Source organism: Gymnogyps californianus, chromosome 1 (assembly GCF_018139145.2).
Source record: "Gymnogyps californianus isolate 813 chromosome 1, ASM1813914v2, whole genome shotgun sequence".
NCBI classification, from domain to species: Eukaryota; Metazoa; Chordata; class Aves; order Accipitriformes; family Cathartidae; genus Gymnogyps; species Gymnogyps californianus.
This window is the reverse complement of record NC_059471.1, coordinates 184,541,519-184,556,537: the sequence shown is the minus strand read 5'-3', so window position 1 is coordinate 184,556,537 and position 15,019 is coordinate 184,541,519. Positions and strand designations below refer to the sequence as shown.

General features: G+C 35.0%; 1 protein-coding gene across 3 annotated transcripts in view; it reads right to left on the bottom strand.

Moving 5' to 3' along the window:
* Positions 1-15,019, bottom strand: part of SCAF11 (SR-related CTD associated factor 11) — a 50,211-nt gene that overhangs the window by 14,737 nt on the left and 20,455 nt on the right. For all 3 annotated transcript variants that reach the window (XM_050915498.1, XM_050915489.1, XM_050915481.1), the window contains 7 exons: positions 8,568-8,645; positions 6,751-6,848; positions 5,617-5,684; positions 4,922-4,977; positions 2,348-2,454; positions 1,462-1,551; positions 26-132 (listed from right to left, as the gene is read on the bottom strand). In XM_050915498.1, coding sequence (XP_050771455.1) covers positions 26-132; positions 1,462-1,551; positions 2,348-2,454; positions 4,922-4,977; positions 5,617-5,684; positions 6,751-6,848; positions 8,568-8,645 — 604 coding nt within the window. The remainder of the gene's footprint in view (positions 1-25; positions 133-1,461; positions 1,552-2,347; positions 2,455-4,921; positions 4,978-5,616; positions 5,685-6,750; positions 6,849-8,567; positions 8,646-15,019) is intronic.

Sequence of the window (15,019 nt, the reverse complement as noted above, 5' to 3'; positions counted from 1 at the left end):
TAAAACTTACAAAAAAAAAGTTTACCAAAGTTTTCCAAAGGCCTGATATTTGTTGGAAGCATTGTCCCTGCCACTGTAGTAGAAGTGAGAAGAAAGGTCTCAGCTTCAGCTCCATAAGACATTAAAGGAATTCTGGAAAAGTAAAAGCATTAACATTAGTTGTTTTAGCTGTTTGTAGCAAGTTTTGGAAACAATGCACAAAACCAAAACATTAGGCAACCAGACACTTTCAACCTCATCACAGTTGGAGAGAAAGGCAAAGCTGACAGCGAACAAGACTTTCCTTCTCATATTTCATTTCAGGCTTACATTATTGCCTAATCTAGTAAAACAGTTTGAACAAGGTATGTTATGTTAAAGCAACATACATTTGGCTTTCTTCAAAGCCAAATGTAGAACTGTAACACTCTACTCCAAATTAGTAGGCTACACTACTGGAACTGCAATTCTGAATGCTGATTTAGTACTTCAGCAGAAGAATAGCCTTTTCTGTAGAAAAATAAGAAATAGTGTACACGACAATTTAGTAAAGGCTTCTTTTTTTTTTTTTTTTAACAAACGAAATAAATATATACTTATTCAGACTCCCTCAGCAAACCTTGGGTGAAAATAGTTTAGTTATAGATCTACAATTTTTAAGTTATCACTGAGTTGGAATGAAACTTTGCTATAAGGAAAAGTACATGTAAAAAAATATAGATTTCTTATTTAAATCCTAGGTGCAACTTTTAATTAAAAAATCTCTTTACTTGCTCTTTTGTCTTTAGCCTTGTTTTATGCCAAAGAGAGTAAAGAGATATGTAGTGAAATTAAGATCATAGACAGAATCAATTTCTTACTGTGTTATTTTAAAATCAGTTATTTTTATGCTTCCGCTTTATATTCATGAAAACATCCTTAGGGTATGTTTTAACACGTAGTTGCTCTCTGACAAAAAAAATTATTTTATGTTCTCTGTTTCATTTGACAGAACCCCTCTTAACTCTTTCTAGATGCATTTGTTTATACACAATTACAGAAAGAAGTGTTAGAACCAACTCATGAAAGGCGGGTACGGGGTGTGTGGGGGGTGGGAAATCAGAATCAGATTGATGCTAAAGCAAGCGTAGTCTGATGTCTTGTGATAGAAATAATTTAAAAAGCACATTGAACACTAACTTCCAAATAGAAAATATATTTAAACTTGCATTTCTGTGAAAAAGTGACATATTAAGATGCACAAGTCAGTGGAGTTACTATGCTTGCCATGAGTACCAAAAAAGCATTAAGATCTACAGAAAAGAATCTATTGACATAAAAATAGCATGCAGAAAATACACAAAAATTTAACAAGTTACATGCAAACACTATTTAGTTTTATGATAAAATGATATTCTATCTAAAGAGCAATCTGAATTAATCAAATTCCAACTTTGAAGTATGATATTAAGATCCTTTGCACTATGAATCCAAAACACATACCTTTCAACTCTAGCAATCACAGACGAACAGGACAATTCCAGTTCTTGTCTCTTCTGTCTGATCGCTGCATTGACTTCTGTGAATTCTGTACTGAAATACAAATTTCATACAAAAAGTTACAAAAAGTAACTTTGTACTATGACAATTTTGTATTTCAATAACTGCTTCTATCAATGACTTTTTTAAATTTAACTGTATTAGAACTTTCAACAGTCATGATGAAACTATACATGGTTATTGTTTAGAGGGAAAAAGCAGTCATAGTAAACGAACAGAAGTCCTAAATAAATGAGGCACACAGAATGGAAAACAGGAGATGAGATGTGTCTTCTGGGGAGCTAAAAGATGGAGAAACATTGCATCCTTGACAAATTAATGCTGTTGCGTGCATGGCAAAAAGGTTTTTTTTTCTTTTACAGAGTGCTGAAAACATACAGACATAATAATTTTTTGATTAGGCCTTATTCTCCAAATAATGTTTTCTATTATTTCTAATTCTATTATTCTTCTTCTATTATTTACTGTTAACTGTTTTGCTAACTGCTGTTGTAATAACAGGACTAACCCTTTCCTATCCAAGGCTTCAATTCAGCAAGGAGTTTAAATATGAGCTAAAAATAAATCTTAACTCCTATTAAATCAATGAGATCAAAAGTACACACTTGAGTATTTTAATGCTGAACACATGACAAATTGGGGTGTGCCCTTAACAATACTCATTTTAAAATGTTTGTGTTTATCCTTTAACTGCTCTTCATCAATGAATATAAACCCAGCCAATCTTCAAAATATTTCAAGGCAGTATATACAGACAGAAGCAGAAGGAACTATAGCATCTACAATACAGTAACCCATCAGTTTATATTAAGCACTAGTATATACTAACCAGTCATTTCTACAGCTAAAAAAGGATTCTTCATTGCTACCACCGGCCGGAAGTGTGCTGAAGAAATTAGTTCTCAAGCATTCATTCCAGCAGGTCTGTCTTCTGGGCTACAAAAAAAATTTATGAATTGAAGACATCCAAAATAAAATAATTAACATTTAATACATGAAGATGCACTGAAATTAAATCATGTCAGAAAGACTTTAGCTCACAAAAAGCAGGCACCACAGTAGCTCCATAGTTGTATGCTGAGATTTGCAGTTGCAGCAAACAAATTGTCTCTATTCAGCCTCTAAATTTTCAACACCTGCTCTTTGCAGATAAACTTTATATTTTATATAAGCTTTCCATGGCGAAATCTTTAACGCTCCATACAGAAATTATGAATAAATGAGCCTGATCTTTACTATTTCACAATTCCCATTTCTGCTACCTAATGAACCACAGTAAGTACAGCGCTAGCACCTTCAGACAGGCTCCTTCACAGCAGTTCACCGAACGTTTGGTTTCAAAGTAACACGAAAATCTAATGTAAGTAGCTGGGATTCTCTTTTGCCTTCAGGTAGGATTACAAAATTGAAGATTGACTGGTGCGTCTGTTTACTGGGCCCTCACGCAAAGGCACAATACTCAGAATCCACTTCATATTTCAACAAATATCACCTTCTATTTCAATTGTTACCAATGCCTAGCCACCCACTGTATGCTAGCGTATTGCCTCTTGCGTTGTGTGCAGTGAACAGCTCAACTCTGTTGCTGTTGCTGTGTACTGGGCTGGCTGCAGGGGGAAAAAAAGCTGAACAATAACCCTCCAAACATTCCTCCCAGACTACCAGACTGACACACTTACCTACACTGACAGATTTTTGCCATTTATGACTTTTCACCTAAAGGGTTAATGCCACATCAAATCTGACAATAACATTTCTGTTCATTCCCCATGACTGGTATTTTAAAATGGGAACTTACAGGGTCTTCCCATCATTTTCTTTCAGAATATATTTACTCTGATGAAAAATAAACTTCGTAATGGGATGCATATAAATATGCCCGAATTGTCCATTATGCTCCATCAAACTTTGGCACAGAGAGCTGGTTTTGATGGGAACATGCCCTAGTTCATCTGTGTGCAAATTGTAAGATTCTCCTAAAAAGCTGTTGGTTTTAAGTTTTATTTTAAAAATACTATCATTTTGAACATTAACATTTCTCCCTCCATCTAAAAAAGCTATCCAGATGTCCCACAAATATCCTTATGAAGTGGTTGTTAGTAAATCAGTGCTTTCTTTCAAATTCTTTTAAATTTTGAACGTTTATTGGATAATTGAGCCCTGTACCTCTTCCTGAAGGTTTTTAATGGCTCTACTTTTTTTTTTTTATGCACCTTTTTTGCAACAGGTACCATTTGAGACATTAATGCTATTACATAGTGCACAATAAATCAGTGAAACTAGACATGAAAGCATTCACCCACCTTGAAGTCAAATTAGAGGCTGGTCTACCATTAAGCCCTATTCTTCCAGTTCAAAACCTCTTCAATTCAATGAAAGGTACCTTTAACTTTACATGGTAACAGGACCAAAATTTCTAAATACCTGACCTAGAAGGGGAAAGCTGGAGCTAAAGATATCTATGAGATATCTTTTTTAATTTTTTTATATATATAGGAGAACTATGGTGTATAAGCACCAAATAGAAGTGACAACTCAGGTCACCAGCTACTGAAAAGACACATGATATAGTACGTGCCCATATACTACATGGAGCAAGGCAGCAGGCAAAACAGGGACTTGAAGACAGTTTTTCCTCCAAATTTTTAAACTTCAGGCAAGACAGAATGATGGAGAACGATGACATTTACACTTCAGAATGAAATTTATGGCCTAAAACTATTTCATGCAAATACACTTACAGATACAACTATAAGTAAGAAAGCACTGATCACAAACTTGTGTCCCAGAGACAAGAAATATTTTTGAAAGGGGAGGGAAGGCAGAAATCAAACAACAGAGCCTTTATAGCTCCTTATAAATTCTGCATATTATTAGCCTGTAACACAGGCTTAAATTTATTAACTAAAAAAGAAACCTAGAAACACAAACATTCTTGGGAGTAATCTCCCATTAAAAAAAACAACTTGATGCAAACTATAATGTCCATGGCTTATTCATATAACAAATTACTTGGTTGATTACAACTATATATTTTCATGAAAATAACGAAAACCTTCATATCCTTCATATAATGGTACTTGGCTAACAGCTTGTAGCTGATACCATCTTTTTTTTGGTGAAGATGAAAACAGGGTAGTTACGGCATCTTATAATGTAAAATCCTAATCTAAATGAAAATATTTACCACCACAAAACTAAGTTTAATCAGAGACACGCTCATATAACCTAGCACTATATTCTAATTACTTCCTTCAAGACAAAAAGAGACAAAATAACAAAGTTTGGATCATACTAAAATTAACAAATAGAAGAAGTTAACCTTAAAAATAAGCAGAAAGGTAGTTTAAAAAATGCTTTCATAAAAAAAAATGTTTACAAATGTTTCACTATCAGAACTAACCTTGTTTATCTTCACAGACAAAGCTTTCTTGTTTCGTTTGTCATACAAAATATTACCTGTGTGGAATAAGAAACAAAGTTTTGATCGTAACTTCAGCATATTAGTTTTTAATTGTTTGTCAAAATCATTAATGCAATGAGAGGTTAATGAAAAGGTATCTCAAGTTTTACAATGTCTTTACATACAAACTGAGTAAAATTAAAATGCATGCACCTTCACAACAGCTTTTTATATATCAAGCAGTTTTCACCTCTTCAGATATTTGCTTAGTTTCATAACTCATGAACACACCAAACAATATCTATTAAACAAGCCTCTCAAAATGACAGCCCCAAAACACAGCTAAGTGCTTCTTGTGTCTGAACTCTCACCAAAAAACTTCCCATGAATAAAAGCTAGTCATTAGCTGTGCACCAACTGTCTGATGGCGAAAATGACTTCAGGCTGAAACCAAATGCATTTCACTTGTGACTGAATTGAAGAGGCAGTCTTTCCAGTAAAATAAGAACAGTAGTTTCACATATTGCAATTTTGTTCTCTTAAGTTCCACATTTCTATTCCTTGGTATTTGATTTTCACATACAAATGTAAGTAATTTAAAAAAAAAATTAAATTGACTCATCAAGAAAAGAAATTCTAGAGTTCCTTAATAAGAACCAGCAATTCTAGCAAATGGAGGACAAATACCAACTTACTGTATTTTTTCTTCACAACTTTGCTTAATTTTGCTGTTAACGGCCCTCTGTCTGGACATACAGCTCTTCTGCAAGATTAACAAAAGATATTACAAAAGTTATTTCTGGGCATATTTAAGCTAATAGTATATATACCCAGACAAAATCAGCTCCTATTTTAAGGAATTTTTATTTTGTGCACATAAAGCAAGTTCCGACTGCTATTAAAACCTGAACTTGCATCATGTATATCATCTTCCATATATTAAAAGCCACAGTGCTTCAAAAAGCTTACAGATGGAAAAAAAGAAAATCTGTTTACACAACAAAAGTTAGTATCTTGTACTAAATCTGAATGCTTAATTTTGCTTGATTTCATGGCAACACGTGAAAGATGTTATAACCTGCTTGCATAAATACTTTGAAGAATATCAAAGTCAATGGTGATTCACAATGGTAAGGTGCAAAGATCAATCTTATTTATTTTCTAGTAAGAGCCAAAAAAGGTAATTTACTTCCAGTTATCTTTTCTGTAGTGAAGTCTGCTTCAAATTCAATCTCAAGAACTCTGTATATATCATACATTCTATTAAACACTGACTTTAGATTATCACTATTTAGTGAAATTCATCTGTGTAATCCTGAGCTTCCCCTTATACAATGCAGCAAATGTGACAAAATAAAGCTTCTCAAAACAGGAATGGTATTTCCACAGTTCCCTCTCAAACTCACTAGAATAAAATCAGTTCTTGACTAAAACCATATTTTATAGTAAAAGCGGAACACCACCAATGTTTATGATAACATGCAAGAAAGGGGATGTCTGTTTAGATAACCAAAGAAAAAGATTTATATTGTTAAAATATAATCTAGCCATAAAATCTTAATTCAAATTAATAAGAAATCTGTCAGAATTGCTTGAAAAATGCAACTTTCACACAGCTCAATGCAACAAATACCTTGCTCCTTACTTCTTGCTTGGTCTTGTAAGTATTCAAGTGGGAATTACATCAGTGATAAAAGTAAAGCTAAACTACCACTGATGTAAAATAATGTAAAATTTAAAAAAAATTTCCAGGGTGTGCATTTTAAAATAGTTGAATTTATATTTAGAATATTCCCATTAGAATGCTTGAAATTAAGTGGACGACCAACCTCACAAAACTTCTCATCTTTGCATGGCTATATTTTCCCTCATTGCAGGCACAGTTTTTCTCTTCTTCCTTCCTCCTTAGTTGTTCTTTAACCTGAACCTGTATTGAAAAATAAAGTCAATCCAATCTAGAATCTCAACACGCATGGGCTTTAAAAACATTCAAAGACTCTTAAGGTCTACAGAGAAAGTAAGCTCAAACAGAAGGACTCAAAACCATTTCAAATCATTACTTCTTTCATCTCTCAGTTCACAGATCTGAAATTTTTTTCATTTGTTTTTCATGAAATGGCAAAAACCCCACCTTGATATGTATATTGGCTATGCCAGAGATGCATACTAATTCCACAAGACCAAAAACCCCTGAACATTCAGACTGCCATGGCAAGTATCTCAAAGCTATGCACTATCTTCCATTCAGAATTTGGAAGCTAATTTTTTTAAACTAAGCTGGTTGATCTGAATACACAAGGTTCAGCTTGGGAAAATGCTGAACTACTACTCAATTTCAAATGCTTCTTCATAATTAAAAAACACCTGATTTTCCTCTAGAGTAAAATAATTTATGGATTTCATATAACATTGGGGTTTTTTCCATATCTTCAAAATTCTAAGAAAGCAATACAATTTTTATTACATACTATGAAGTTACTTCAATGGTTACATTGCAATTGTTTGCATTAGATATTTGGTATTTCTTCATTCTAGAATCTTGGCTTTACATGCAACTCCTTAAGCTGTTAGCATTCTAATTATGAATATCACAAAGGGAAAGCTGCCAATGTCCTGGTAGCGGCCCTGCTAATACTGACCACTGTGTCAGCATTTCTTGGTACACATTCTATCTATTCCTACTGCTCCAGTGGCTCTTTTTCAGAGCAGGACCCTTGTTCTCTGCCCACCTGTTTACACTGCAGTTCTATGAACAAAGAACCTTTTAAACTGTATTTTGATACAGCCTTTACACTCTTCCAAATGAAAACTTCAGTTTATCTTGTTTCAGCTGCTTCCTTGATTCTTTAGAAATAAAGAAGATAAAATGTGCTAGCATGGTTTTCTATGAGAAGGAACTATCTGTGGCTGTCAGTCTGGTTCCTTTGCAGTTGACTACCTGGGCCTCTAGAAGCACAAGAAATGGGGTAGTGGGAGCCTGTTTTCTAAACATTGTAAAATGCAAAGCCAACAGCTTAGGAATTACTTATAACCATAATTTCACCACAGAATTTCAAAACTGTACACAGAATTATCAGCATATTTCTATGTACATTTTCAAGATCATCTATCAGAATCAAGTTTTATTTTCCTATGATAAACTACTCTCTACAACAGTATTATTCAGAAGAATTGAAAGCTGAAAAAAAAAAATCAGAAATTTAGGTTGAACAAGGCTTAGCATTAATTGATTCCTCTTGCCTTCATGTGTTTTTCTCTGTGAATTGGAGGCTGTGAACATACAAGATTCACCTCAGCTAAAAAAAATGCAAGATTGCACGCTAATTGATATAGCACTTGTTTACAAAACCTAGTTAAAAAACACTTTGAGACCAATTACTATACTTCTATTCTTGGATATATCAGGAACGCTCAAAGATACTATAAAGTAGCAATAGCAGCTTTATGATTATTATTACTGTAAACACTTGCTTTGAAAAAAATAATTAAGATTAATTCCTAGCTTCAAATATGTAATAGAAACATTAAAGCAATAATTATTTTGTTAGGAAAGCTTATTTAACACAGACGTATGAATAAAAGGCTGCAGCATAACTTGGGTGTTCCTACAACTGAAGTTATTTAAGAAAGTAAGTCTGGAACTTACCTTGATCTGCTCTTCTAATGCATCAAGCCTGCATACTGCTTGAAATGGTCTGCGATCAATAGGACATGAAGCCTGTGTCTGAAAAATTATTTTTCTTATTACAAAATTTGTAATAAGTTAGGAGAAGTCTCAGTTTTCTATACTTTTATTTGTTATTATAGTAGCTTACAGAAACACACAAAATTACAACTTGTTCACAGTAAGAATGTATTTGCACACATTATCCATACACTCAGTATTTTGTTTCAAATAAGTAGATTTCTCCTTAGAGGAAAATCTAAAAGAAACAGGAATGTAACTCAGAAGTTGTATTCAAAAAAGGAAAAGCATTTTACATCACGTTAGCTACATTTTTTTTATTTTTTAATCGCTGTTAGGTAACTGATTTAATACCAATATGCAAATGTCCTTTTTGTTTCTTATTGTTCTAATGTTTTATTTCTTAATGTTGTTTTCAACAGAAAGTGTGTTGGGTCGTGTTCCCCCCAAAACATAAAACAGGGAAGACCAACAGCAAACAGGGTAACACCTTCCCTCATCTTGCATATCTACTTGAATACACCACATCTCTTTTTTTGCAGTCAGCAAAGAGACCAGATTCCCACATGTAAGACAACTAAAGTTTTACAAATCACTTTGCAAGAGAATGGAACTGAAGGTTATTTTATCCTACAGTTTGATGGAAATACACATTTATTGGTTTTTCCCCAATCACCTAAACGCCCTCCTATTGAGGCTGTACTACATCAAATAACACGCATACATAGAGAGAACAATAAAATGTTACTAACCATGGAATAGGGAAGCTTCAACCGAAGCTCCACTCAACTGGATCATGTAGTGAATCAACTTTCAGAGAAATACATATTAGATATTAATTTTTGCTGCTAGAGAACTGTTTATTCATTTTAATTCCAGATATGAGTTTGTGGGGGGGTTGGTGGGTTTTCTTTGCTTGTTTTTTGTCATCGTGTCCCCCCTTGATTCCATTGGCCTTCACAGGCTCAGTTCAGAACTCTTCTAAAACAAGGAAAAGAAAACCCCACACCCAGCCGCCAGCCCTAATTCATCCACTGAACAAGAACCAGTATATGAATTGTATGCCCTTAAGAGGCATGTAATTTCTGCCCTTAAGAGAACTATCAGGGTATTATACTTTTTATTTATGCAAGCAAGATGCAGTATTAGAATTGCACAAGCAGCTATGAGAAACTTGCATATGAACTCTGCCCTGAAATTCAGTGGTGAACTTCATTCTTGTCTTTTCATTGAGGCTTTTAATTTTCCAGTTCATTCTGTTCTTTTCTCAATTTCAAAGAGTGTTCAACTTCTTTTTCACCTATACAGCCCCCAAACCTTGAGCATTCAGGCAGCTTCTCATTTCAACTGAAGTAGACAGAACAAAGTTAGACTGATTAAAAAAACACCAAACAAAACCAAAAAACCCCAGGGGTAGTTTCATGAACAAGTTGTTGAACAAGAACATAAGTTAAAGCCATTACCTCTCCTTTTGATGCTCTAATATTTTATCCTAACTAAAAACTTCCCCTGTTAGGGGATACCATTGTTCCCTGCAGTGTCATGGCCTTGGTTAAGAAAAGCATATTGGGTAATTAAGCCAGTTCCCTAAGGACTCAGATCATGAAGACAGTTTTTGCCCTGTAGTCAACGTAAAGCTAACCCAGAGTAACATAGCAGTGTATTGTTAAATTGGGATATCTGATAGTATGCGATGCACTGTAACTGCTGAACCAGCTGCAAAATTCAAGGTAAATACTTTGATTCTTAGATACACCAGGCTGTCAAAGATAGGTAGGAGGAAGTTAATTTGCTTAGTAATTTTCAGTCTCATTTCAGGATTTACCTTAGCTGAAGTTTTTCCAAGAATACAATCTGTTTCTACATTAAATTTACACACGAATATTAAGTTATGTTTCCAAGTTTAAGTCACAGTAAGTTATGTTTATTTGTTGCAATGAAGTACCATAGAATACTAAGTGTTACTAGCAGCAATCCAAATGACAAGCGTTTTTGCTCCACTAGAAAAATGTTCACTGTTATATGTTCAGTTCTTCTGGACAAATGTTTAACAATTACATACAGTTATACATAGTAGTAGAAAAAGAGGAAAACATTCTGGAAGAATCAAAAGCTACCATTAGGTTCAGATATGTTCAGAAACAGCAGATGCTCTTTCCACTCCTACTCAGTTGCTTTTCATAGCCCTAGCATTATCTGATAGTTCGCAACAAATCTCAGGAGAAATTCTAGTAAAGGCAGGACACTCCCATGTGCACCCACAGGTCCCCCAGCACCGTACAATTGTTGGGCAGCCCTGAGAAAAGCTAGAGGTTACTTCCTCTATGTAACACTTTTGTCTAAACATGCATCAGCTCTCATCTGTCTGCTAACATACAAGGACAAGCCTTTTAAATAGAAATGGAAGAAAAAAATTTCCCCTGTCCCTTTTCCCAACAGCAAGGCTGAATTTGTGCTGCTACAGAAAGGAGTGAGCGTAAAAGAAGTTGACTACATTTTTTACAAGAAGCAATCATGAGGAGTGGTGGCCTTTTACTCATCTCTCTCATCTTTTTTGAGAATATGATTCAGTAACAAAGAAGGGCTTGAATCTTCTTTCATCCAAGGCAAGTTAGCAATTCCTCTCTTCTGAGGCTTCTGTTCAGGTAGCATCATAAATAATAGTGAATGTACACTATCCTTTTTGAGGAAAAATATTTAAAACAAGAAAAAAAGCCACTGAGATGGAATGAGTCCAAGCAGCAGCTATCACTTTTATTGTGCACAAGGGAGGAGGGGTGTGGGATGCGTCACAACCTTAGAAGAATCACAGCTTCATGCAGTATCTTTCTTTAACATAGCTGTTTAAAAATCAGAACATGTAGTATTTAATGTAATCATCAAAATCATTAGAACCTCATAGCTGGTATTTGTTACTTGCTTTGCTTTTCTTTCCAACAGTGCTTTTCTTGGAAAAACACAGAAGAGTAGCTCAGCACACTTCAAAACGTCTTCGATTGTTTTACTCTCCACATGGAACGACTCATAGTTTTCATGTCAAAACTGGTAACTCTGCAGTGATTAATTCTTTCACCTATCCTGTGATATCCAGAGAATTTTCTTCATAAAATATGTAAGCATTCACAAAATCTGCAACCCCCAAAAAACTGTCCATGAGCATGTGTTTGTTCTTAAGTTTTCCAAAAAATCATTTCATAGTATTTTATTTGGTTTTGATGACCCTCTAGAAAAATCTTGCTTTAGGCTCCACAGGCATAACTTAATGTTCAATATTCCTGTAACTGCTACAGCACCACAAACTGTGATCTCTAAACTCAAGGAGTAAGTGTCCCTTATTTTAACTGCATCACTTTAAACAGCATTTGAACAAAGTGAGGCAGACAAAAGGCTGAAGCAGTTACTATATTCCAGCTGGAAATTTTCAGGAAGCTATACAAATAGGTGCAAGCTAGCCCCAAAATATCTGGCTGATAAAATAACTTTGGCAGATATCTCCATCTCATCAAGTTCCATGTTATGAGGTTTCATAACAAGTAGTAACAAGCTGTGAGTATGGTATTAAAGTTGCTGTAGTCAATCCCTTCCCCTGTAATTTTTTTCTTCTTCAAGTGGCCCATAATAAAGTCTGTTCTTCAACTTCTGTATTGAAAAGCTGATCCAAAAAGAAACACGATCCTGCACTCTTTACTGCTTCTTTATTAGAGAACCTGTTAAACAACACAAATAATACCAAATTCTCACAACTGAATCTGAGCTTAAAGGTGAGGTTTAGATTGTAAAAGTAATGTCTGTACATTTCACTCTACCTAGTAATAATAGTACACTAAAAAGCCTACAATTCTGCCTCCAGCTTCAGCGAAAAGAGAGACCATAACACATGTAGTGAGAAACACCTCTCCACATTTTGATGAAAGAAAAGGAAGAAGATATCAGGAAATGCACTATTTTCTAGAAGCACATAAAAACTCAGGATTTTTTTTTTTTTCCAGTCTACTTAAAAAAAGCAAGTACATTTAAAGTTTTTGTAGTTATACTTTAGGAAAGCACTATTTCTGACAATAGATGTTAGGTTGGGTTTTTTTTTTTTTGGAAATATCATCCATGGATAGTAAAGATACAGAGTGCATAAGAACAGAGATTCTAGCCTTCTCAACACCTAATCAACAGACCACTACTTACAATTCCAAACAGCTGTCTTCTCTCTACCTATATCACACAGTTGGCTAGTCCTTAACTTCCAATCCAAAATCGCCATAAAGTGTTGACAAGTTGTGTGTCATTGTACTTCCTTTGACACTATATTATTGGAAGAATTGAAGTCAAACTCAAAAACACTCACACAGACTTTTGCACTGCACTTTAACAACATTAACATTCATAAGTTGCTGCATGAATGTACTTGATAAATCACAGAATCACAAAATGGTTAAGGCTGGAAGGGACCTCTGGAGGTCACCTTGTCCAACTGCCCTGCTTAAGCAGGGAAATATGCCAAGAACAACTGTATACCACAAAGACAAACATGTAATTTGAAAAAAGGTATCTAAAGTCTACATTGTCTGGAAGAATTTGATTAATACAGTTTTTCTGTGCAGCAGTTTTCAGATAGACTGTCTACGTATGCATTACTTTGGATGCACTTGAAGAAGGTTTTTTATTGTTTTTTTGGTTTTTAGGTTTAGTGTTTCTTTGAAGACACTGCATATTTGGTTCGTGAATGTAATCTTAATCCTGCCCACAGCGCTCTGTACTGCAGATCACTGTGGAGCTTGTTGCCACATAAGCTGATTCCTTCCTATATCCTTTAGGATGAAAGAAATCCAGATCAGAAAGAATACACATTAAGAATTCCAGTTACCATACAGGTAACTCTACCCTCAGAAGAATATACATGTGCAGTATACTCTACATCATCAATGATCCAAACCTTATACTAGCACAAAGGAAACAACTATTCTAAGAACAGAACACCTGCTAGAAACATAATGCAAGACAGCTCTTTGTGCCAACTGCTTAGTTTTATTAAGTCAACCACTGCTACTGAACAGGGCCTACCTGAATATGCCCCAATGCTTTGGAGAATTTACAGCTGAACGTACTCCACTTTCAAATCCTGCAGATGAGGAAAAATCAATGAGGGAAACCAGGTGCAGAGACTTAGAGATATAAGCTTAGTAGGGGAAGGTCACTGAAATCAATGTCTCTTACACAATCATTGTGATAATGCAGACAACACACTGAATCTTGCCTTTAGCACTCTTCTCTTATGACGGTTCTCAAGAGGAATTAATAGAAGAGCAAGGATAGAAATCTCCAGTATATTTTTTAGCACTCTGAAGAACAGAAGGGAAGTTAAAAAGTCTACAGTAAAGCAGAGTAAATAGTTGTCTCCTCTAATTTAAGATTTTTGTATTCTATTCAAAGAAAACAAAGTAGAGAGTTTTCCTCTAATGCACGCAGGCAAGATACTATCGCTGCTACAGCAGTTGTCTTAGCTGAGGTGGTTTTGGCTACTTCGCATATCTGCTTGCCATCAATACCTAGTTAACCTCCCTTCACATTAGCTTTACTTAAATGCTTTCAGAACTGATTACTATAAACTAGAACATATGTGCTTACCAACTGAAATACAAAATACAAGCGTACCAGAAAAAAAAAAATGTTAAAAAATTTTGTTTTGACCCAACTAGTTTTAATGTACTAGCAGTATTACAGACAAGAAAAACACATAATGTAATTACTTCCCTTGGTGTAACACAACAGTACCAATGGGTTTTTTGTGGTTTTTGTTGTTGGTCCCCCCGATCCTTTTTCCACACACAGCAATAGCCAAATCTCCCTCTTTGTTATGTGGGCAGAATAATGCTATCATGTACATGTTCTTTATACTGAAAGCAACCCTTCACGTACACTATCCTTCAGCAATCCCCTTGAAGGGTGTGTCCAATAACCTCAGCTCCAGATTTAGTGTCTTCTACTTTTACAATCTTCCAACATAGCGTCTCTCACATACAAAGTCTCAAGCTTGAAAGTCTCCATTAGTAAATTACACAACGTTGGTTTACAGAAGCGGTTGACAGCTAGCACAGGATGAGTGACATTTATGTTAATCTTCACATGCCTACTGAAAACAGTCCCCAACAGTCTGCCTGCCCAGTGCTGCCCAGCACTTCTTGGGAGAGCACTGGTTCGCATGGCCGAAGGCGCACAAGATGACAGTCTAATAGCATAGGAGAGTTTAACAGTGTAGGCAACTGAATTTAGCGCACAGCAATGCTCTTGGATGCCGCAATTAGCTACAGTAAACATAGCCAAAGAGAGTAGAACAATTTAAGGGACATTTAAAAAACAAAGTTAATCCGAAGACTAGTTTCTTAGTAGGGATTCTGGTCTCCCTCTCATTTTTCTTTTAG